Consider the following 26,129-nt stretch of genomic DNA (forward strand, 5'->3'; position numbering starts at 1 on the left):
TCAAGTTTAGCACCACAAGAATATTTGTAAAAAAGTAGTGGATGGATACATGAGTTATCTTTCTCACATCTAAGAGTATGTATGTAATAGTGAAGCTCTTTATGTGTGTACTCAGTCATGCTAAGAGATTTCATATGCATGAGAAAGTCTTACATAGTTAAATATCTTATATTTGAATAATGGTTAAATTGAGATGCGCATAAACTTATTTTTGCGGTTGACAAGATAAACTTATGCATTAAAAGAAGCACCTTGGTGAGAGAAATATAAATCTCGTATACTTGGCATGGGTGGTTCTCTTAAAATATCTCACATAATATTTGGAATCCAAGTGTTTCTCTTTCCAATACTAAATGCTTTATCAAGTAAGTGAAGAAGAAGTATTGCATTCCTGTAAATACAAATTATCAAAGGCTTGTTTTTAGGAAAGAGCTATGAAGGGAATATTTGTGTGTGTGTGCGCGCACACACGCATGCGCTAATGATGGCATGTCAAGGGTGCTAAAGGACATTCATACTTGAAGGGTGGACATGGAGACATGGAGAGGAGACTCGTACTTTTATTGAGGTGGAGTACTTGTAGAAAGTAGGCGGTGGAGTATATTTTCATTCGTGTACACACGAATTGTAAAAGTCATCTTTTTGGAAACCCATCAATAAAAATGGTTATCTTTTTGTGTGTGCTAATGGTGGTATGTCAAAGGTCATACTTGAAGGGTGGTGGAGAAGACTCATACTTGTATATGGGGAGGAGGAGAAGATTCGTACTTGTAGAAAGTAGGAGGTGGAGAATGATACTTGTGTGGGAGAGGAGGAGGAGGAGATTCATATTTGTAATGAGTAGGAGGTGGAGACTCATACTTGTGTGGGGATGGGGGAGGTGTTTCATACTTGAATGGGGATGGGGGAGGTGTTTCATACTTGTAGGGGGAAGGAGGTGGAGACCCATACTTGAATGGGGATGGGGGTGGCATTTCATACTTGTGGGGGGAAGGAGGTGGAGGCTCATACTTGTATGGGGGTGGAGGTAGAGATTTATACTTGTAGGGTGAAGGCGGTGGAGACTCATACTTGTGCGGTGGTGGCGGAGGAGGTGATTCATACTTGTGTGGTGGTGGAGGAGGTGATTCATACTTGTAGATGGGAGGAGGTTGATGCTCATACTTGTATGGGGGTGGAGGTCGAGATTCATAGTTGTAGGGATGAGGAGGTGGAGACTCATACCCATGGGGGGGCGGAGGTAGAGGTTCATATTTGTGAGGAGGAGGAAGAGTACACTCGGAATTGTGGGGGGGAGGAGGTGGAGACTCATACTTATACGGACGTGGAGGTGAAGATTCATACTTATAAGAATGTGGTGGGGCTGGAGATTCATGGTTGTATAAAGGAGGTGGAGATTCATGCGTATAAGAACGTGGTGGGGCTGGAGATTCATGGTGGTTGTATAAAGGAGGTGGAGATTCATGCTTGTATGGACGTGGGGGTGGAGATTCATGCTTATAATACGGACGTGGGGGTGGAGCTGATTCATGATGGTTGTATAAAGGAGGTGGAGATTCGTGCTTATACGGACGTGGCGTTGGAAATTCATGCTGAGGTGGTGGAGACTCATACTTGTGTAAAGGAGGTGGCCGAGACTCATACTTGTGTAAAGGAGGTGGCGATTTGTGTTTGTACTCGTAGGGCCGAGGTGGAGGAGATTCATATTTAGGGCGTGGAGAGGGGTACTTGTGCGGAGGAGTCGAGGGTGGCCGGTACAGCGGTGGCGTGCCGTACATGTGGCCAGAGTGATGGCAAATGTCGTACTTGAGAGGGGAGGCGTATGCGAAGGGGCCGGCCAAGAGCACCACCTCGTGTTCAGTTCTTGACTTGATGTGGAGATGAGCGCCCGATTGGCCGCCATGCAGATTCGTGGGCAGCGTGCAGGAGGTGGCGTAGGAAGGCGAGATAAGCTTGGCCCGGCAAGACTCTCCCCCGCCCCTTCTCCGGTAGTCGAATGCAGCAAGCTCCACCCTAAACCCGCCCCTTACGTCCGTTGTGCCATAAAAAGACTCCTCCGACTTGCCGTTGCCGCAGAACACGCCTACCTTCACGCCTGCCCACATTCTATCAATCTATCAATCTCCATGATCCGCACAATTAATATACGTGCTTAAGTATCGTGGCGTGGCGTTACCTTTGAGAGGCTTCTTGATCTTGCCGTCCTTGCAAATGTCGCAGTATACATTCCCTCTCACCACCGCTTTGAACTCGCCGTAAGGCGGGGATTCGTATACGTATGGCACATCATGAGGGCGGGGCGGGGACTTACACACGTGCGGCGGCGGACGATGAGACTCATCCTCATACGGAGGTGGAGGACGGGAGTGGTATTTATGAGGCGGAGGAGGAGGGGGGAGGAGAGATTCGTATCTGTATGGATGAGGAGGAGGAGGTGGAGAGACGTATTTGTAGGGAGGAGGAGGGGAGTCCGCCGCCGCATTGGCCAAAATTAGGAGCAGAAACGCCGCTATGATCACCACCATGATAGCCTGCAAAGCGGAAGGGCCAGCTATTAAGCTTACAATCATCATCAAGGGCGCGATGCACTCGCGATTTAACGTTAGAACAAGAGAAAAAAAATCACGAAGAGAAGTAGTGTATTGACTTACAACAACAACAAGCGAGAGCGAGCAATGAATGCGGCCACTGGTGGCAAGTTTAGCTGAGGATCATGTATAGCCTGCCGCGAATATATATATATTAAGTGCGCGCGGTGTCTGCTGGGACTTGTCAACCTACGTTAATGTACATATAATACAATATATTATGATGTTTCTGCATCTACCCCCACCACCATTCGATAACAGACTCCACTGCGCCTCTCCGACACTCTTTTTAGTAGAGAATTCATCCTACCAACAACGAGCATGTATGCGCTGCGCAAAGGCTGCCAACCAACTTTTCCTTGGTTTTGCTGGTAAACGCTACAACTCTACGTACATCCCACAGAATGCGCTCTTTCTTGTCTTCCATGGTATGGTGGTAGGCTAGGCTAACTTTGCTCTTTTGAAATTGTAACACGCATAGAGGACGCCATACACATAGAAGAAGACATACCTATATAATGTCCACATCCCGTTTTGCTATAAACACAATATCCCACACAATCAAAACTAAAAATGGACAAAGTGCAATATAGGTGTAATCACCTTGATGTTTGACGGGTTCGGCTGTCTTGTTCGTTTAAGACTAAGAATTGGAGGAAGTGTGGGATATCATGGAACATAGCTACTTCGAGTATATTCTTTGACGTTTCATCTGGGCGGAAAATACACTGATTAAAAGAAAGATCACACACAAGGCCTAGAACTCCATGACTTGCTACATTGGACACTACTGCTGGTACTATCCCTTGGCAATGGTATAAACACAATATCCCACACAATCAAAACTAAAAATGGACAAAGTGCAATATGGGTGTAATCAGCTTGATTTTTGACGGGTTTGGCTGTCTTGTTCGTTTAAGACTAAGAATTGGAGGAAGTGTGGGATATCATGGAAAATAGCTACTTCGAGTATATTCTTTGACGTTTCATTTGGGCAAAAAATACACATACGGCTTGAATAAAAACATAGATACATAAAGAAGATGAAATTCTTTATCTTATATCCAAGAAGTTGTCCATAGATGATGGTAGCCACATGAGGCTTGAAAGAGAAACATAGTTGCATAAACCAAAACTACACATGAAGAAAAACTAGCGAGCGACTACTCAGAGGAGTCATCATCGCTGAGTCATCTTGTCCATCTTGTGCCTACACAAAGTGAAGATATATATAAATAAAAATAGAAAGTATTATAAAGATCGAAACATGTTTTGTAAATAAAAATAAAAAGTATTTCTAGAGTGGTTCTCTCTACCATGCAATATAGTGCTCATAGAGTACTACCGATCAACAAATGTATTGGGAACCACAATGTCAATCCGAGGACTCGACCCGATTAGTGCATGAAGGCTTATCCCTTGCGGGAGAGCTCACATACATGAACCACCACTTGATGATTCAACCATTCAGTCACCTCAATCAATCTCTCAATCCCTTAAACCCACTACACTAATCAAGAGAACAAGCAATGCATGGTAAACTCTTAATCCCATTCAAACATTGATTAAATCTTAGCTTTCCCTAATGCCAACAAACCCATAAGCGTGCATCTACTAATCCACAAGCTTAAGCAAGCATAGAATGTAACATTCACAAACGCACAAGCTCATAGAGAGAGTCTATCCATGAATAACTCATTGTGCCAATGAAGTGGGCAAGAGCTTGCATCAATGGAGACTACACACACACACACTACAAGCATGCAGCATACACAAGAGAAAGAAAGAAGCATTCAACTAATCATAGATTAATCTACTTCAATGATGCTAAAACAGATTAAGAGAATGAAGTGGAGCTATACTCATTGGAGCTTGATGCTCATTAGAGTACAATAGAGAGAGAGTTAGAGAGTTGCCATAGCTTGAGAGCTCAAGAGCTTCACTTAATAGCTTATGAGAATGGCCAAAACGTCCCTTTTCTTTAGCTAACATCTCTTTTATAGAGATGTCACTAACCCTAACCCTAGGTCTCTTTCACACATGGGCGGACAACCCCATAAGTGAGCCTTGCTTAATACACTTAGAATTCTCATTTAGAACCCACATTGGCCTAAAACGATTTACATTGCACTCTGACACAAAAATATGGAAAAATTATGTGCGTCTTTATGTTCCCATGGCTACAACCCCGCTCTCTCGCATTAATTGCTTCCGGCCTCCTTCCATAATCTGTGTTCCCGTGAGTGTTCCCGTGGAACATCCCCCCTTCCTAAATCGCGCACGTCCTCGAGCGCGGTAGAAACAAAAGCTGCAAAAAACAATGGAAGACAAGTAAAAACTTTTATTGAAAAAAAAACCAGCAATGACAATCTCACAAGTGAGCATGCAAGTGAAAGGCCGATTAGAGTTTTAAAGAGTGCTAAAAGAAGTGAGTAAAGACTAGTCAAAGTGAGACTAAGTGGTAGATAGTGCTATGCAAAGGCAAGTGTGTTTGTACACCGCAGGTTATGACCGCAGTCTCAATGTCCTACAAGCTTTTAAGTTATTCCTAAGTGGCAACCCTACTCCTAAATAGAAGCCATGGTGATTGGACCTTTCTTTTTTTTTCTTTTTTTCTTTCTTTCTTTCTTTCTTTCTTTATTTTTTTTGTTTTGTTGTAAAGAGCAGAAGATTAAAGAGAATTATTATTTTTAGCTTGATAAAGAGGAAGGTTCCATCCCAATGAGACCCAAGCAATGGCCAAGAGACCTCCGCCAAGAGAATCTAAAGGCCGCTAAGTATCTCAAGGGCGACAGACCCTTTTCTTTCTTTTTGACATAAGGAGATGAGGGCATCGGTCTCGAGGGCCCATAATGTACCTAAGAGTCCTACCAACATCTATCAAGGCGATAGAGTCCTTGGGTCTTCTTCTTAATCTCTTAGACGTCAGTGTTCACCCCATGGAAACCAAGGCATTGGCCCCAAGGTGCTAAAACAACCCAAGGTCCTACCAAGCATTCCACATGGCCGTAGACACGTCATGTCTCAAGTCACTTCTATATATTTTTTAGGGCATGTGTTTCGTAAATTTTTGTTTATTGTAGCACCTAGCCCATACCTAAGAGGTAGCTACCACTTCTCAGAATCAAAACACACTTGTATGAAACCTCACAGCCTCCTCACCTCCCTTTCTCTCCCTAGGTTAAGATAAAGATATACACATCGAAGGTGAGATCATAATTCATGGAAGGAAAGATGAAAGGCTCCGGAGAAGCAAGAATTTCTGCAATCTTGCAGCTCCAAACAAAAGGGCGATTCTTTGTTGGAAGAAAATCTTCCGACTCAGGATTATGTGAACGGAAACATACGGGGAATATTGGTAAGGTTCATCCGTTCGAATTGGGCGATTTGGACGGAACATATTAAAGAAAATGAATATGGCAATCACTTACAAGAGGATAAGACACATGGGGTTTGCCTTTTGATAAGGGATTAGGAGAAATTAATCATAATTAAGAAGAAAGAATGGCCAAAAAGCTATAAAAATAGAGATACACAGAGAATTATAGTTTTAAATCCATAAAGGCTATGCAAGAGAGAATTATATAGATGCGTAGAGCTTGAAGAGAGCTTCGCGCCTATATAAAAACTTTCAAAAACGGGCAACCGAGCGAAAAGTTATGAGTATTTTACTGCAAGACTATAAAACTGCCAAAATTCTATAAAAACAGAGATACACAGAGAATTGCAGTTTTAAATCCATATAGGCTGTGCAAGAGATGATTAGATAGGTGCGTAGAGCTTGAAGAGAGCTTTGCACCGCCTATATAAAAACTTTCAAAAACGGACAACCGAGCGAAAAGTTATGAGCATTTTACTACAAGACTATAAAACTGCCAAAATTCGCCTAAAAATTAGCAACTTTGGGAGAAATTCTAATCATCAATGAAGTAAGGGATTAAGAAATTAGCTACATGAGTGGAAAGAGCATAGAAAGAGCTTCCTAGCCATATAATCAATTTTAGAAACCAATACCCGAGTGATGAGTAACGGTTGAAATTTGGGTATTGGACCACAAAACTGTACTTCTCTCTCTTTGCATGAAACCTCAATTTTCACATAGCCTCTTGCCTTTCATCTCCTTCATGATTCAAGCTAGAGGGTAAGGGTTAACATTGCTCAGCAGACAATCGTAAAGATTTACCTATGGTCCCCAAAGTCTTTCCACATGCTCATTACCGCTAAAACCATTGGTACCTCCAAAGGAGGACGGCAATAAGGCAAAGGCTACCTTGAGAAGTCACAGGCCCGCCAAGATAATAACTCCTTATCCCACTTATCATGAATCATCAAAGAGGTCCAAAATTGGGTTAAGCATGAGGAGCTAATGCTAAATGAGACATTCACATGTAAAGAGAGTGTTTGAATAAGGGTTTGAAAGATAAGAGAATGGCAATGACACAAAATGCTCAATTGAGGAGGCTCATTCCTTGATTTGAAAGGGAGAGGAGGGCTCCTTTTATAGGTGGAGAATCACCCTCTCTTCCATTGTTACAAATTACAACATAAAAATCTTCAACCCTTCAGTGACATAAGGGTAGATGTCACCATCAATTGTCCTCTTAGGCTAAGTCTTCTATTGATTATTAAATTGAAGACTTTTTGACTTTGAGAGTGTGATGAGATAATAGCCAAGCCTAAGTGGCATGTAGGTGGAGATCCCACTTACACATGGCGGAATTCTCCTCTTCCATGTAGGCATTCTAGAAGAATCTTTCCCAATTATGCACCTACACACACTCCTCCACATGCCTTCCACACTCCCCAACTTACACATGGCGGAATTCTCCTCTTCCATGTAGGCATTCTAGAAGAATCTTTTCCAATTATGCACCTACACACACTCCTCCACATGCCTTCCACACTCCCCAACTTGTAGCCTTATGGTGAATACCATATTAATAATACAATAAAAATCCATGTGAGCATGAAGGTCCACTTTTATTTTCCACATCACTAGCCTATCTACCATACCAAAGTATTTATCAAGCATACTTGTGGCATTTACAATGTGTGCACCCTAAATCAAGTAAAACCATTATATTTGAAGATAGAATGCTGTTATCGGGGTAGCCGCCAAGCCGTCGCATCACCACGTCGTTATTCCATTGTGGGCGCCGCAATCTTCTTGGACAAGCTTCCACCTTATTACCATTGAGAAACCATCAAAATATGCACAAAATTGACAATGAAAGATATCAATTTTTCACGTCACAGTGCCTTTCTCATGTGGTTTTAGCAAAACAATCCTTTGGAAAGTGTTCTTCACAACACCCTAGACAATATCTTTCAATTGGTGGAAACTGTGGTACTGTTGTATTGGATCGAGCTGCTTGCCTTGGGTGATGTGGACAATCACGAGCCTAATGGGGTTCTCCGCACTCATAACAGGGGCCCATTAGTTTGGCTTCTACTTTCCTTTGCTGCCATTGACCTGAGGGGCCTGGAGTCCTAGGTTGGTAGCCGCCTAGCAACATCAAATAATTTTGTTCCCCCGGTTGAGGCTCCAATGCTTGGCTTGGATACGCGAGACTTTCAAAGAGATTTTCCTTGGATGAATATGATGCATATTCCTCCTCCACATAGTTTGGGTTTACCAAGTCTCTACACATATTTGAATTGTCGTAGTCAACAAACCTCACAGGAGCAGTCCCAGGAGCAGGAGGTTGAGCTCCAAGTACAGGTCGTGCTTGCTCTTGTGGTATCGGTGGCTTACGTTCAAAATTAGTATACTGTTGATGCATTTGTGGAGCCACTGCACCCCTTTGCTGCTCACGCTCTTGTCTCATTCTTGCAATGCAAGTGGAATTTGAAGTTATCTATGAAATCCATAGCATCATGGCAACATTCGTTGAAATTTGTATGCTTCTTTGCATAGAGATGTGTGTGCTGTGTTGAATTTTTTATTCCTTTTAAGAAGAGAGAAATTAATCGACTCTGGGTGGGCTTCTCATCTTCTGGGCAACGATTAATGTACTGCTTCATCCTATTTACACAGTCTCTAACACTCTCAGTCTCGCCTTACTTGAAAGAGTAGATGTTTGCTACTGTGTCATGCTGAATCCCCATCAAGGAAAAAGCAGCAATGAATCTCTCTTCCAAAACTCGTAAAATAAGATTTGTCTCAAGCCTCTAATGCCTGAAACCAAGCAAGGGCCTTTCCCTCAAGAGTGAGCCCAAATCCTTCAATTTGCGTATGCTTGTCAGTCACTTGCTCAGCTCGAACTGCTTGCCTAAGTGCTGCTACATGGTCATATGGATCTCCTGACCCTTCGTACTTCTTTACCAGTTTTTGAAGAGTTGATGGCCTTACTCGTCTTGAATACTCATCATCAGGCCACTACTAGTGGTTTCTCTCTTTGGTAAGGAGGTCCATATGCATCCCGAATTGGTGTGGGTCCCCTATTACCTGCCTCACCAACCCTCTCCAAAGATCCTGTTACCCGCATTTTAGGAGGTGCATTTATGGGAGGCCGAGTTGGCTCCCCTACCCTCCGATTGTCATAGTGAGAGAAACGTTGTTGTGGTGTGATCTGTGGTCGCACTTTTGGTGTAGGATAATATCTTGGTGCTAGAGTTGGGCTACTTGCAGTGGTCCACTTTGATGTTGAGGGTCCCTCTCTAGTGAACTCTCGTAGGGGAGGAGCAACAGTTTCTCCAAGAAAGGCTGTCTCCTGGTTTAGCTGTATTAGTTGAGAACACTTCCATGAATAATGGTTGTCCTCTCCACGTGAGCTCACGAATCTCCTTCCAATCTAAGGTTCGGTATTCATTGGCCCATTTATCAACGATTCGGTTCTTGTATCCTACAAGCTTCTCGACTACCACCACAAGTGCTAGAGGAAGATCTAGCTCTGGCAATTTAGTTGTGGCATAATATCCTTCTAAAGAGTCCTTATAGATCTCTTGAAGTGGGTCATCGTGAAAGACCTTTGTCACTGGAATTTGTCGTGCAAACTCCCATTGGTTCTCAGCCCCCTGATCCATTTTGCTCTTGCCTTTCCTGTCCCTTTCCAAATTTAGATCTACAAAAAAGTAAATCATCTATGGCTTTGAGGACTAGGCATTGGATGGTCCAGGCATGTCCGGCTCAATGAGCCAATCATCTCTAGACTCCCTTGCTCCGGAAGGCTTTGATAAATCTAGGAACTCACTCTTAGAGAGCTCTCCTAATTTGTCTACATTCTCTGGATGATAGGTGACTTCATAGAGCGAACACCATCTCCACCCATGTACATGTTACCCTGGTCATTGACTAGAGGTGCTCTATCAAGCTCTGAGAAAAAGTCTGCATTCTTAACGAGATACCGTTGTTGTGGATCCCTAAAGATCTCAGCTCCTTGAGCATTCGTGTAGACATATTAAAGTCTCACATTGAGTGGTAACCCCACGATGTCGGCTTCAAATGGATTAAAAGATCTTGTGGGTGTCCTATTTGGGGCTAAGGGATGACTATTTGACGGTCCTATATTGTCCATAGACAATGAGCTAGTTGCCCTGGAAAGGGTATCAGATTGGGATTCGGAAAAGGTTTCGGCAATATCTGCCAAATTTCCTACCGATTGGGTCCCACTTTCCTACGTAGGTACTCTAGAAGGTGCCCTAGACTCTATGGTAGTGTCTATATGACGTCCTGACCGCAAGTGCATAAGGTAAAATTTTAAGGTTTTTTTTTCAAAAAAATCCAAAAATTTTCAAGTTGGCTCAAACTTTGCCAGAACCCATTTTGAACCCCCTCGAACACATTAGGCCAAAAAAATAGCGTATTTTTCAAGATCGAAAATCGCCTAAAATTTACCAGTTTCCCATACTGACTCACTATGGGAAAATGGTTTCGAGACCGAAATTTCGACGATGGGTGTTTTCTAACTCCTCTCGAAAAGTTAGATAACCTCCCAATTTTTTTATTTTTAATTTTTTGCACCCCCTTATCCGGTGCGATGGCGGTCTTTATGGTGCGGTGTGTGGGTCTCACCGCGCGGTGCACTGTTCACGCACAGCTGCCTTCTTTTATTATTATTATTATTTTTCCTTTTTTGAAGTGCGTGTGCAGTGAACTAAATGCGTGTATAGCTGTGAGATTTGCAGCAAATTCAATGCGTGTGCAGCTGTGAGATTTGCAGCAAATTCGAAATGTTCAATCTTCATGTGTGTGTACAGATTTCAGTTTCTCTACAGGTGCAGGTTTAACAGAGAACTAAAATGCAGGTTTAACAGAGAGAACTAAAATGCACAAAATTAAAGATGCACAAAACTAAACTAAGCTAAGAACAGAAAATAAAATGAACACGCAGAAAATTGAAACTGTAAAAATTATCCTCGAACAGAATGACAGAAATGCAAAATTATCCTCAAACAGAATAACAAAAATGCAAAAACAGGCCTCTCTCTTTCGCACACAAATTGAAATTGGCAGGTTTAGCACCTACCTCCAAGTGGGTTGAATCCTTGTCCTGACCTCAAGGGAGAAGCGTAGCTAGCCAATCGCACTCAAATTGCAAGACAAACAAAGATAATTTAACAACAGATTAGTCTTAAATAAGTACCAAAGTTAGTCCCAAAGCCTGCTCTCCTATCCAATAGTTTTGCAACCGATTGGAGCGTGGTAGTGTGTGTATGGTGCTCAACTAATGTAGGCACTCGCTCCTCAGCAGCGGCGCTTTTGTAGTAGAGCGGTTCTCTCTACCGTGCAATATAGTGCTCATAGAGTACTACTGATCGACAAATGTATTGAGAAACACAATGTCAATCCGAGGACTCGACCCGATTAGTGCATGAAGACTTATCCCTTGTGGGAGAGCTCACATACACGAACCACCACTTGATGATTCAACCATTCAATCACCTCAATCAATCTCTCAATCCCTTAAACCCACTACACTAATCAAGAGAACAAGCAATGCATGGCAATCTCTTAATCCCATTCAAACATTGATTAAATCTTAGCTTTCCCTAATGCCAGCAAACCCATAAGCGTGCATCTACTAATCCACAAGCTTAAGCAAGCATAGAATGTAACATTCACAAACCCACAAGCTCATAGAGAGAGTCTATCCATGAATAACTCATTGCCAATGAAGTGGGCAAGAGCTTGCATCAATGGAGACTACACACACACACACACACACTACAAGCATGCAACATACACAAGAGAAAGAAATAATCATTCAACTAATCATAGATTAATCTACTTCAATGATGCTAAAACAGATTAAGAGAATGAAGTGGAGCTATACTCATTGGAGCTTGATGCTCATTAGAGTACAATAGAGAAAGAGTTAGAGAGTTGCCATAGCTTGAGAGCTCAAGAGCTTTACTCAATAGCTTATGAGAATGGCCAAAAACGTCCCTTTTCTTTAGCTAACATCTCTTTTATAGAGATGTCACTAACCCTAACCCTAGGCCTCTTTCACACATGGGCGGACAACCCCATAAGTGAGCCTTGCTTAATACACTTAGAACTCTCATTTAGAACCCACATTGGCCTAAAACGATTTCCATTGCACTTCGGCACAAAAATATGGAAAAATTATGTGCGTCTTTATGTTTCCATGGCTACAATCCCGCTCTCTCACATTAATTGCTTCTGGCCTCCTTCCATAATCCGTGTTCACGTGAGTGTTCCCGTGGAACAGTATTACCTCTATTGCTATTCTCCTTGCCCAATTGTATTGTTCGTCAGAGATGATCCCTTCATCCTGAAGGTAATCCCATGTATCTCCTCTACTGTGGCGATAATGGTAGCCAATCTCTGCTAGCGTAGAATCTCTACCCACAATGTCATGCTACATCATAAGACAAACATTATAACAGAACTCAAATAGAGAGAATACAAAGAAAAGACACGAAGTTTTCCTATACATACAAACTGGACCTCCCATGATGCACAACCTCCAGATCCAAAGTGGGACGATCCATATCGCTCCATTTGTATTCGCCGCGCTTCTCTTTGTTGCTAGTTCACTACTCCTTCTAAGAGCTCCTTCTTGGCTTTCTTCCACTCGCCCTTATGAGCTGTAGATGGCTTACCGTGTCCATTTTGACCGGCATCTATTTGGGCTTTCTCCTCCTTTGCATGTCTCCTTACTAGAGACTTCCTATTCTTAAGAATGTATTTGATTTTGTGTCGCGCCGCCCATCTATTTGGGCTTTCTCCTCCTTTGCATGTCTCCTTACTAGAGACTTCCTATTCTTAAGAATGTATTTGATTTTGTGTCGCGCCGCCCATCTATTGTTAAACCTTTGGTCTCATGAGGATTAGGATACTTCTTGTGGACAACTTTAATGCAATCATCCACTAGGCTCTCCTTTTGCTGCTTACAATGTATAAAGCAGTCTTTATAGTGTGCAAAAACTACTTGGCGCAAGTAGTTTACCACCTCCTTCCCACGAGAGTCATCAACTATGCCACCCAATATCATAATTTGATATATCACCATGATATGGTGGTGACTCTGAAGAACTATCCCCACCCCCAAAGCACTGCCCTAGGCATCCTCTATCTCCTCTAGCCACACTACTGTGCTAACTTTATGCTCTTTCTTGTCTTCCATGGTGGTAGGCTAGGCTAACTTTACTCTTTTGAAATTGTAACACCCCCACACGCATAGAGGACATTATTATAACCTTCAATCATACCGGCGCCATACACATAGAAGACATACCTATATAATGTCCACATCCCACATCATGCACAAATTTTACATTTGCTATAAACACAATATCCCACACAATCAAAACTAAAAATGGACAAAGTGCAATATAGGTGTAATCAGCTTGATTTTTGATGGGTTTCACTGTCGTGTTTGTTTAAGACTAAGAATTGGAGGAAGTGTGGGATATCATGGAAAATAGCTACTTCGAGTATATTCTTTGACGTTTCATTTGGGTGAAAAATACACCGATTAAAAGAAAGTTTAAAAAGGATTCATTGGTGGAAGAGCTTAGATACCTCATGCATGCAATGAAGTCACGAATTCATACATCTCCCATCCTTTTTATGCTCTACAATGACTCGCTACACTTTGTGTTGTATAAGCTAGTGGTGTTGTTGCATTACCCAACCATATGGATTAGGAAAGTATGCCATCGAGTGTAGATCACACACAAGGCCTAGAACTCCATGACTTGCTACATTGGACACTACTACTGGTACTATCCCTTGGCAATGGTAGAAGAAAACGGTGTTTAAAGTAGAGCCTTGATTTGGTCTACTAGCATCTCCTCTTCCCTTTATACTCTAGCTCCTATGGGTCTAGCGTTGCTTTCAATTCTTTGCCCTTGGTTTGGCAAAGGGTTTGGTTGTGCCCATGATGGTTCGAGCTTTTCTATTGTCCCTATCATGGTTCCATGAGAAGTCCAATTGGACTAAAGGTTCCATCTCCCTTATCTCCCCTTGATTGTAGTTGTTTAGTGGACGACTGATTGGAGTTGTTTATTGGATTCAACTAGGGCAAAATTAATAGATGTACTAGCTGCCCCAACTATGTTTGGAGTTTCAAGATTCCATCTAATAATATAGGACTTGATCTTCTTCTTTAAGAAACCATGATTGCATTGATTGTGCCTATGTGCCTTTACGTTATTCAATCCAACTACTAGTTAGGTCAAGTGCATCAATGTCATCAAGTGGATTATAATAACAAAATGCCTAGAGCAAAGGTGCAAGAATTTTTTAAAATAGGGAAAAATATAAGTTTTGTTCAAATTTTTGCTCTCTAGACCACTTTTCAAATTTCCAAAGAATCACTAGTTTTTCTATGGGCGCACTTCTTTAGAAGTGTTAATTCCTCATATGTAGAAGTTCTTGTATTGTTGTCATACAATGTAAAAGTGATATTTCTAATTTTTTTTTTAAAGAAGAGAGGGAATCTAGACATCAACAAAGACATCAAATCCTGAAAAGAAAGCTCAAGAAAGATACTATAAAGTAAAACAAGAGAGGTTAAAGGTGGCACCAGAAGCCAAGGCCAAGTAAGCCAAGCTCAAGAAAGATACTATAAAGTAAAACAAGAGAGGTTAAAGGTGGCACCAGAAGCCAAGGCCAAGTAAGACTAGGCACCTAAGCAAAACAAAAGAAGCTAGGAGAGACTAGGAAAGGCAAGAAGAGGCCAATAAAGAGCAAGAGAAGGGGAACAATAAGGTGGACTAAGGCCAAAATATTTTTTAAACTCATCATCCCTACTACACCAATTGTACAACTATTGAAGGGATTGAGTAGGGAGATTGGACTAACACTAAAGATGTAGGTGGATCCATATCTCCAAAAGACAAACAATACAATTCCAAAAATGTAGGTGGAAGAGTTTGGATACTTCACGCATGCAATGAAGTCACAAATTGATCTCCCATCTTTTTTATGCTCTATGCTGATTTTCTACACTCTGTGTTGCATAAGCTAGTGGTGTTGCATAACCCAACCATATGGGTTAGGATAGTCAAGTGTAGATGGTACACGAGGCCTAGAAATCCATGAATTTCTACATTGGGCACTACTTGTCATACTATCCCTTGGCAATGGTAGAAGATATTGGTGTTTGAGCCTTCACTTGGTCTACTAGCATCTCATCTTCCCTATATAATCTATCGGTCTAACATTTCTTCCAATTTCTTGCCCTTGGTTTAGTTGTCCTCGTGATGGTCAGGGATTTCCTATTGTCCCTATGATGATTCCATGAGGAAGTCCAATTGGATTGAAGGTTCCACATATTCACCATTCATCCATGGACCAATCCTGCCAACGAGCGTGTAGAATGGTCCCCCTTTCATCTATCTCAAATTTTGCAAAGGTGTTATAATCCATGTTATTTGATGGATGATAGTCATGCTCATTTATTATTTCACGAGGATGCCCGAGTATTTTTATTAGTCATTAATGGATGGATTTCCATGTGTGGGTCGACTCCCACATGTATTTGGTGACATTTTGGTATTTGATTTATATTTTTGATAATGATGCCTATATCTCATGAACGCATTAGGATTGATTGATTTGATGTCAATTGATTGTTTATAGGACCATGGTACATGGATATTAAAGTATTCCACAAATTCTATAATAAAAGAAATTAAACCATGACATCATAGCATAAATCAAGAGCATGAATCAAAAGCATGAAAGATCAAAAACACAAGACTGGGTGCAATCTCCCCCCCCAACATGAGTTGCTTCTTCTCCTATGGGTATTTGTGATATATTCCAAAAGTAGGCTTTGACCTAAAAATAGAGTACACATCCATATTTGGATTTTGCCATTTAATTAGGCTTTGTCCTTAAGCCTTCTAAGGTTTGCACAATTTTCTAACACAATAATCTAACTTGTGCACATATGCACATTACAGAATAAATTAACTAGTGCTCGCACGCACATTGTACAATAAATTGGCGCATGAGCATACACACACATCACAATGATGTCAAAATAATATCAAACGCCATCATACGAATACCAAATATTGTGAATATAATAATGAGATCTGTCCACACACCATGGCTCAATCCTCCATCCGTGCGACACCTAAATCGGTACCCTCGCACTGTGCAACACCTAAGTCGGTACCCTTCATGAGGATTTAGAAAACAATATTATTCACAAGGATTTGATTTAAGTCTCAAAATTCCTCTTGAGGTAAGATCTAAAATCTGTGGAAGAAATCCAGAAATCCAAACTAACTATATGTGCATGAGATTCTTTTCCATAAAGTATGATGGGGATTGTCAAAAAATATTTTCTTTTGTTTTAATTTTTCTTATTCCTTTTAATTGTCAAGAAATGGGAAAATATCCGCACCGTCCTACTATTCAAGGAAACCTTGATTCTCTCCATATTCTTTTGAATCAAGAACGAGAGCATCGGGACAACTTTCAAGGAAAGATTAAACAATGTCTGTCTCTAGAGAATGAACAAAAATATTAAGAAAGTTAAAACTGTGGAAGTATCTGACATGCATAGCCCCCGACCGACCAATGACATCGTATCTAAGCTATCTATTGTCAAGTGTTTCAAGTGTAAGATGATGGGACATTATGCTAAATCTTGCCTGACTAAAAAGAAGAACCAAATTGCACTAAAGGACACACTTGACACCAAAGAGGTTAACGCACTCGACACATTAACCAAAGGTGGAGGTATGTGTTAAAAATTATTTATTATATACAATTTCTTGTTTGCTTTTGTATCTGTCTTCTAAATATTCTTTCCTTTTAGACCTAGTTAGAAATTTTTAGAAAAACTTTATCTTCTGAAAAGAATTTTAGACACCCTGACCTAACTATACAGGATTAGTAAACGTTATCTTCAAGATCTAGTTGCCCAAATTCAAGTAGAAATGACTGCTAGACATTTCATAGAAGATTAAGACAAATTTAAAGATTCAAGCTCCAAGCAAGTTTTTCCAATCGTTGATTCCAGTTATCAGTTGCTTGAGAAAAGTAAAGAAATAGCTTTCAAGTGACTAGAAACCAAGTGTATGCCAATCACAGTTAGGAAGTTTATACCAATTCAAGTGAAGTTTTGTCTGAAATTTCAAGTGTTCTAGTTCAAGATCTATCCGAGCACAAGATTATTTCTAGACCAAGAATTTCTCTAAGTCAAAGATATATTGAACCACAAGATTTAAACCCCTTAAGAACAAGATTTATTCAAGGATTGTAGTTATGACTAATCTCTCAATTTTCGTCCATTCAAGTATTTTTAATCCAAGCCAAGATTCATTACTAGTATATCAAGTTCTTGCTATCAACTAGGGCGCAAGATGTCCATCTTTCTTGAAGTTCTGACTTCAAGTTTAAGATCAAGATCCCCTTTAGATTTCAATGTTTACAATTAAGATTCACAAATTCAAGAATTATAGACCGTTTCACATGCGTTAAGTTGTTTGTTTTTATTTTCAAAAATTGTTTGATGTGACGATCTTGTCCTCTACTTTTGCCATGAAGCCATCCACTCATTGAGGACAGTTGCTTCCAAACAGGGGGACTGTTATGATCCATATTATTTGATGGATGATAGTCATGCTCATTTATTATTTGATAGGGACACCCGAGTATTTTTATTAGAAGTCAGTAATGGATGGATTTCCATGTGTGGGTGGACTCCCATGTGTATTTGGTGACATTTTGGTATTTGATTTATATTTTTTTTTGAAGATGCCTATTTCTCATGAACATGTTAGGATTGATTGATGTGATGTCAATTGATTGTTATTGACATGGTTTATGTTTATGAGTTTAGTTGATGAGGTGTGCAAGGGTATCGACTTAGTTGTTGCACAGTGTGAGGGTACCAATTTAGGTGTCGCACAAATGGTGGATTCATGCTCTTGATTTATGCTATGATGTTATGGTTTAATTTCTTTTACTATTGAATTTGTGGAATAATTTAATCTCCATGTACCATGGTCTTGTAACAAAAGGCTAGTGTGTGCAATGAACCAGTAAGCTATAACTCTATGTGTTATATCCACATGCCACTGTGCTAACTTTGTGCTCTTTCTTGTTATAAACAAAAGTTCCATAAACTGCCAATCACACGCATACACATAGAGGACATACCTATAAGGATGGACGAAGAGAAATATAGGTGCAATCAGCTTGATTTTTGATGGGTTGGGCTGTCTTGTTCATTTAAGGCTAAGGATCGGAGGAAGTGTGGCATGCCACCTCATCACCAATTTAGAAACTTCTTGAATATGCAAAATTACCCATCATGCTATATATCATTGGAAAGATATCGAAGTGTACATTCCCAATCTACAATCTCCAATAAATTTTGATTTTATTTGCAAAAGTTTAACCATCAACCCATTTTTTTAAGAAAAAGATGACATAGCATTTCTTACGGGGCCCTTTGTGAGTCTAAATTTTGCCTAATGTGATTGACCACAAAGTTTTAAAGTAGATATTACCCATAGCAACCTTAATATGTGTCAAGAGGTGGATGCAAAAGATTACAAGAATTTGACTTTGATATTATGTATAAATTAGGGAAGGAAAATGCAACTCCCCTTGGTCAAAAGGCTTTCTTGCTTGCCATAACAATAACTTCCAACCTGATACCCGTAAAAATTAAGGAGAACATTGGAACATATAGATTATTTCCCCTAATAATTATCTTGTTGATGCAAGAGAGCAAGACAACTCAATAATTAAGTAAGGTTCAAGGGTTACAAACTTGAGGATGGATGCTTGTATTATAATAATCATTATGTGTTCTGAGTAAAGGTGAATTAAAGAAATAGATTTTTGTTGAGACTCACGATGATAGGCCAATTGCTATGGACATCCTGGATATGTGAAGACATTGATGATGGTCAAGAGGAATTTCTTTTGGCAAAGACTAAAAAATGATGTACTAAACCATGTTCATCAATGCTTTATCTATCAAAAGGATTAAAGTAGAAAGAGTAGAAATAGTAAAGTTGCCTACAAAATTGCATCCCCTAATACTTTGACAATGAAATAGAAGTGTTTTCAATATCAGATTGTAATGATGGGAAAAAGAAAGAGAGAAGATTTTGCACTCATAATGGAGTACCACATGCACTCATGATGGAGTACCATATGCACTCAGATGGAGTACCACATGCACTCAAGGGAATGCACTGAAGGGAGTACCACCATAGCCAAAAAGCATGAAGCTCCAAGAAGTATCAATTTATTGATAAAAGTATGTTGGTAAAAGTATGTACAATATTCACTTATATACTTGCTCCATTTCACTCATTAATGTTGGGCCTCTACACTGCCCGACCATAACCATGCCCATGGGCTCTCTTTGAATCTAATTCCAAGCCCCCTTAATTACAAACCATCCCCACCCAAAGGTTATGTCCTAGAAACCATGTATGGAGCAATGTATGGGCTGTTTGGAATCTTCTTGATGTCCCTCATGAATGCGGAAGTACATTTGTTGCATCTCTAACCTCACACAAAAGAACTCCACATAGAGCTGTCCACCTATTTGATGTACATATGGACTGATCTCTATGATATCCATAAGCCCACGGAGTCTTGTTGAGTGTTGATTGATGAGTGCTGAAGTACACTAATGACCATGGCTGTCCATACAGTAAACTTACAGCAATGGCATCCTTCATATCATCATCCCATTCCATGCATATAGCTGTCCAAAGACACCATATGGCTGTACTTATTCCTCCATGAAGTCTCAAGCATAAGGAAATAGATGACCCGTGACACCAAGTACTCATCAATAAGTTTGACTTCCAAAGATGCCCGATTCAAAAGGAGACCCTTCCGCTTCCACCAATGACAATGCATAGTATCCACGCAGGTCAAATGGAAATCCATCTGCTTCAAGTGGCAATTCATGTTGTCCACCCGGATCATATGGAAATCCCTCCGCTTCAAGTGGCAATGCATGTTGTCCACCCAGATCATATGGAAATGAATCCACATCAAGCATATTTCCATGTACACCGGGATCAAATGGATATGAAACATCATGGTTGGAAGTGTTATCAACCAATGATCCACCATCAAAGTCCACCCATGAATCACTTCCATGAACCAAAGCATTATCATCATCATTACCCAAAGTATTTCCTCATAAATGTCACCACAAGGATCATCATCAACCACATTCAGTATTAATTTCATCCACACCATAATTTTGTGAATCCATATCATATGCCACATCTTCATGGTTGGCAACCACAAATCCCTTATGCAATGCAACTCCATGAAGATCTTCATGAGAGTTGTCTCCTTCATCAAGAAGAGTTTCATTGCATTCATTTTTATCCATATAATTCTCTCCAAGAAGATATCCATGCATTTGCTCTTCATCTTTCCCATCAACACTTGCATCTTCATGACTGTTTCACTGGTTCATTTTCAGCTATCCATACATGCATTGAAGCCACTTGACACAAATCATTAGCATCTCTGGCATCACTTGAAGTGTCTCCTAAGCAATGGCTTCCAATAAGAGATGTGGACTGAAGTGAACATGGACTAAAGTGAACTCCTAGTAGAAAACCCATATATAGACGGGGCAGGCTTGTAGAAGAGCTCCACTAACAACATGATCTCATTAAGAGAAATGTCATTGTCAATATTCATGATGTATTGGACCACTTGCATGAACTCCTTGCCTAATTTTTGCATAAATCCACCCATGGTCTCGTTCTCCTCAATGCTAGGCACAAAGAAGGAAAGGTACCAATATTCCTCAGCATACTTAGGCAATTAACTTGGAAATTAACTTGGAATGTATGACCTCATCATATAACCATGCATACCTATCTTTGTTATCTTCATTGGAAATTATGGATATTTCCTTTTGTTTTGACTCCATCAAATCTTGCCTATGCATTCCTTCCTTTCCATAAGTCTTTGGCAATGGGGAATCAACATGAGAAACTTCTTTTGGGTTCTCTTGAAGTGCTATCTTCATACCTTGAGCATACCCATTGGAAGTTTCCACCTCAATTTTAACCTTTCCATGCCGATTAAGCCCACAAGATGATGATGGATTTGGAAATGACCTTTGTGGTTGTGACCAGCCTCTTGTCCTATCAAGGGAACTATCAATCTTTTTCATAGACCTTTCCACTTCATTTACCCCATCACCAAGCTTCTTGAAGTCCTTATTCATGGCGTTGAACATTTTCTCCATGAGAACATTGCTTTGCTGTATATGCTCACTGTTTAGCCTCAAAAACTCACTGTTTTGGAAGAAAATATCCCTTTGTGCATCCTTCATAGCTTCGGTGTGATAGTAACTTTAGTATATCCAAAGTAATGTGCTTCAAAGAAACTTGTGCACTTCCACTTGTGTGCCATGACATTCTCTCATTCACCATGTGATCACTCATGTTATGTAAAGGCATTCCCTCTTGTTCACGGTCACCCATGGCACCAAATGAGGGTTTTTGGTGCTACCAATGTCAAAATTGAAAGATTAAAGGCTTGCCACGTTCGTTTTGATGAGAAGAAACGGTCACAGAATTGAGAATTTGTTGGCTCTTTGGGAAGCTCTTTAGTAGTGTTCTCAAGCTATGTAAGCACCTTCAATTCAGTCCGCACCATTTTTGACTCAATTAGGGTTTTCAACCTAACAGATATGTCTTACCCTAAGATGGTGTAGACTGGGTGCAATCTCCCCCCCCAACATGAGTGGCTTCTTCTCCTATGGGTATTTGTAATATATTCCAAAAGTAGGCTTTGACCTAAAAATAGAGTACACATCCATATTTGGATTTTGCCATTTAATTAGGCTTTGTCCTCAAGCCTTCTAAGGTTTGCACAATTTTCTAACACAATAATCTAACTTGTGCACATATGCACATTACAAAATAAATCAACTAGTGCTCACATGCACACTGTATAATAAATTGGCGCGTGCGCATACACACACATCGCAATGATGTCAAAATAATATCAAACGCCATCATATGGCCACAAAAATACGGCCATCATACGGCCACAAAATATTGTGATTATAATAATGAGATCTGTCCACACACCATGGCTCAATTCACCATCCATGCGACACCTAAATCAGCACCCTTGAACTGTGCAACACCTAAGTCGGTACCCTTCATGAGGATTTAGAAAACAATATTATTCACAAGGATTTGATTTAAGTCTCAAAATTCCACTTGAGTTAAGCTCTAAAATCTGTGAAGGAAATCCAAACTAGCTATATGTGCATGAGATTCTTTTCCATAAAGTATGATGGGGATTGTCAAAAAATATTTTCTTTCGTTTTAATTTTTCTTATTCCTTTTAATTGTCAGGAAATGGGCGAATATCCGCACCGTCCTACTATTCAAGAACACCTTGATTCTCTCCACATTCCTTTTGAATCAAGAACAAGAGCATCGGAAACTTTCAAAGAAAGATTAAACAACGTCTCTCTAGAATCAACAAAAATATTAAGAAAGTTAAAACTGTGGAAGTATCTAACATGCATAGCCTGACCAATGACATCGTATCCAAGCCATCTATTGTCAAGTGTTACAGGTGTAAGATGATGGGACATTATGCTAAATCTTGCCTGACTAAAAAGAAGAACCAAGCTGCACCAAAGGACACACTTGACACCAAAGAGGTTAACACACTCGACACATTAACCAAAGGTGGAGGTATGTGTTAAAAATAATTTATTGTATACAATTTCTTGTTTGCTTTTGTATCTATCTTCTAAATATTCTTTCCTTTTAGACCTTGTTAGAAATTTTTAGAAAAACTTTAGCTTCTAAAAAGAATTTTAGACACCCTAACCTAACTAGAAAGATCGAGACAAGATTAGTAAAAGTTATCTTCAAGATCTAGTTGCCCAAACTCAAGTAAAAATGACTGCTAGACATTTCATAGAAGATTAAGACAAATTTAAAGATTCAATCTCCAAGCAAGTTTCTCCAGTCTTTGATTCGAGTTATCAATTATTGCTTAACCATCGACTAGTGATGATAAAAGTAAAGAAATAGCTTTCAAGTGACCAGAAACCAAGTGTATGCCAATCACAATTAGGAAGTTTATACCAATTCAAGTGAAGTTTTGTCTAAATTTTCAAGTGTTCTAGGCCAAGATCTATCCGAGCACAAGATTATTTCTAGACCAAGAATTGCTCTAAGTCAAAGATATAATCCACCACAAGATTTAAACCCCTTAAGAACAAGATTTAAACCCCTTAAGAACAAGATTTATTCAAGAATTGTAGTTATGATTTAACTAAAAACTAATCTCTCAATTTTCGTCCATTCAAGTATTTTTAATCCAAGCCAAGATTCATTACTAGTATATCAAGTTCTTGCTATCAACTAGGGCGCAAGATGTCCATCTTTCTTCAAGTTTTGACTTCAAGTTGAAGATGAAGATCCCCTTTAGATTTCAATGTTTACAAGTAAGATTCACAAATTCAAGAATTATAAACCGTTTCACATGCATTCAATTGTTTGGTTTTATTTTAAAAAATTGTTTGATGTGACGATCTTGTCCACTTTTACCATGAAGCCATCCACTCATTGATTGTGCAACTGAGGACACTTGCTTCCAAATAGGGGGAATGTTATGATCCATGTTATTTGATGGATGATAGTCATGCTCATTTATTATTTGACAGGGACACCCAAGTATTTTTATTAGTCAGTGAGATGGATGGATTTCCATGTGTGGGTGGACTCCCATGTGTATTTGGTGACATTTTGGTATTTGATTTATAGTTTTTATGATGATGCCTATTTCTCATGAACACGTTAGGATTGATTGATGCGATGTCAATTGATTGTTATTAATGTGGTTTATGTTTATGAGTTTAGGTGATGAGGTGTGCAAGGGTATCGACTTAGTTGTTTCACAGTGTGAGGGTATCGATTTACGTATCGCACAGATGGTGGATTGAGCCATTGCGTGTGGACAGATCTCATTATTATATTGACAATATTTTATGGTCGTATAATGGCGTTTGATATTATTTTGACATCATTGTGATGTGTGTGTGTGCGCGTGTCAATTTATTGTATAGTGTGCATGCGAGCACTAGTTGATTTATTTTGTAATGTGCATATGTGCACAAGTTAGATTATTGTATTAGAAAATTGTGCAAACCTTGGAAGGCTTGAGGACAAAGCCTAATTGAATGGCAAAATACAAATATGGATTTGTACTCTATTTTTGGCTCAAAGCCTACTTTTGGAATATATCACAAATACCCACCACGGGAGAAGAAGCCACTCACGTTGGGGGGCGATTGCACCCAGTCTTGTGTTTTTTTATCTTTCATGCTTTTGATTCATGCTCTTGATTTATTCTATGATGTTATGGTTTAATTTCTTTTATTATTGAATTTGTGGAATACATTAATCTCCATGTACCATGGTCTTGTAACAAAAGGCTAGTGTGCAATAAACCAGTAAGCTATAACTCTACGTGTCATATCCACATGCCATTGTGCTAACTTTGTGCTCTTTCTTGTTATAAACAAAATTTCCATAAACTATCACACCCATACACATAGAGGACATACCTATAAGGATGGACGAAGAGAAATATAGGTGCAATCAGCTTGATTTTTGATGGGTTGGGCTGTCTTGTTCATTTAAGGCTAAGGATCGAAGGAAGTGTGGCATGCCTCCTCATCACCAATTTAGAAACTTCTTGAATATGCAAAATTACCCATCATGCTATATATCATTTGGAAAGATCTCTAAGTGTACATTCCCAATCTACAATCTCCAATAAATTTTGATTTTATTTGCAAAAGTTTAACCATCAACCCATTTTTTAAGAAAAAGATGACATAGCATTTCTTACGGGGCCCTTTATGAGTCTAAATTTTTCCTAATGGGATTGACCACAAAACTTTAAAGTAGATATTTACCCATAGCAACCTTAATATGTGTCAAGAGGTGGATGCAAAAGATTACAAGAATTTGACTTTGATATTATGTATAAATCAGGGAAGGAAAATGCAACTCCCCTTGGTCAAAAGGCTTCCTTGTTTGCCACCATAACAATAACTTCCAACCTGATACCCATAAAAATTAAGGAGAACATTGAAACATATAGATTATTTCCCCTAATAATTATCTTGTTGATGCAAGAGAGCAAGACAACTCAATAATTAAGTAAGGTTCAAGGGTTACAAACTTGAGGATGGATGCTTGTATTATAATAATCATTATGTGTTCTGAGCAAAGGTGAATTAAAGAAACAGACTCACGATGATAGGCCAATTGCTATGGACATCCTGGATATGTGAAGACATTCATGATGGTCAAGAGGAATTTCTTTTGGCAAAGACTAAAAAATGATGTACTAAACCATGTTCATCAATGCTTTATCTATCAAAAGGATTAAAGTAGAAAGAGTAGAAATAGTAAAATTGCCTACAAAATTGCATCCCCTAATACTTTTACAATGAAATAGAAGTATATAAGTATGGATTTCAATATCAGATTGTAATGATGGGAAAAAGAAAGAGAGAAGATTGCACTCATAAGATGTACCACATGCACTCAAGATGTACCACATGCACTCATGATGGAGTACCATATGCACTCAAGATGGAGTACCACATGCACTCAAGGGAGTACCACCATAGCCAAGAAGCATGAAGCTCCAAGAAGTATCAACTTATTGATAAAAGTATGTTGGTAAAAGTATGGTACAAGTATGTACAATATTCACTTATATGCTTGCTCCATTTCACACTCATTAATGTTGGGCCTCTACACTTGCCCGGCCATAACCATGCCCATGGGCTCTCTTTGAATCTAATTCCAAGCCCCCTTAATTACAAACCATCCCCACCCAAAGGTTTTGTCCTAGAAACCACGTATGGAGCAATGTATGGGCTGTTTGGAATCTTCTTGATGTCCCTCATGAATGCGGAAGTACATTTGTTGCATCTCCAAAAGTGCCTCACACAAAAGAACTCCACATAGAGCTGTCCACTTATTTGATGTACATATGGACTGATATCTATGATATCCATAAGCCCACGGAGTCTTGTTGAGTGTTGATTGATGAGT

At 39.7% G+C, this 26,129-nt stretch overlaps 1 protein-coding gene across 1 annotated transcript; it reads right to left on the bottom strand.

The window, feature by feature from the left end:
- Positions 1–259: 259 nt before the first annotated feature.
- Positions 260–2,771, bottom strand: LOC147621916 (uncharacterized). The gene is made up of 3 exons (XM_086823644.1): positions 2,652–2,771; positions 2,177–2,531; positions 260–2,095 (listed from the first exon to the last, which is right to left on the bottom strand). Exons 2-3 carry the CDS (start codon positions 2,523–2,525, stop codon positions 732–734), a joined length of 1,713 nt encoding a protein of 570 aa, XP_086679770.1. The 5' UTR covers positions 2,526–2,531; positions 2,652–2,771; the 3' UTR covers positions 260–731.
- Positions 2,772–26,129: the final 23,358 nt, after the last annotated feature.

Source organism: Cibotium barometz, chromosome 29 (assembly GCF_041138505.1).
Source record: "Cibotium barometz isolate CiBa-2024 chromosome 29, ASM4113850v1, whole genome shotgun sequence".
NCBI lineage: Eukaryota > Viridiplantae > Streptophyta > Polypodiopsida > Cyatheales > Cibotiaceae > Cibotium > Cibotium barometz.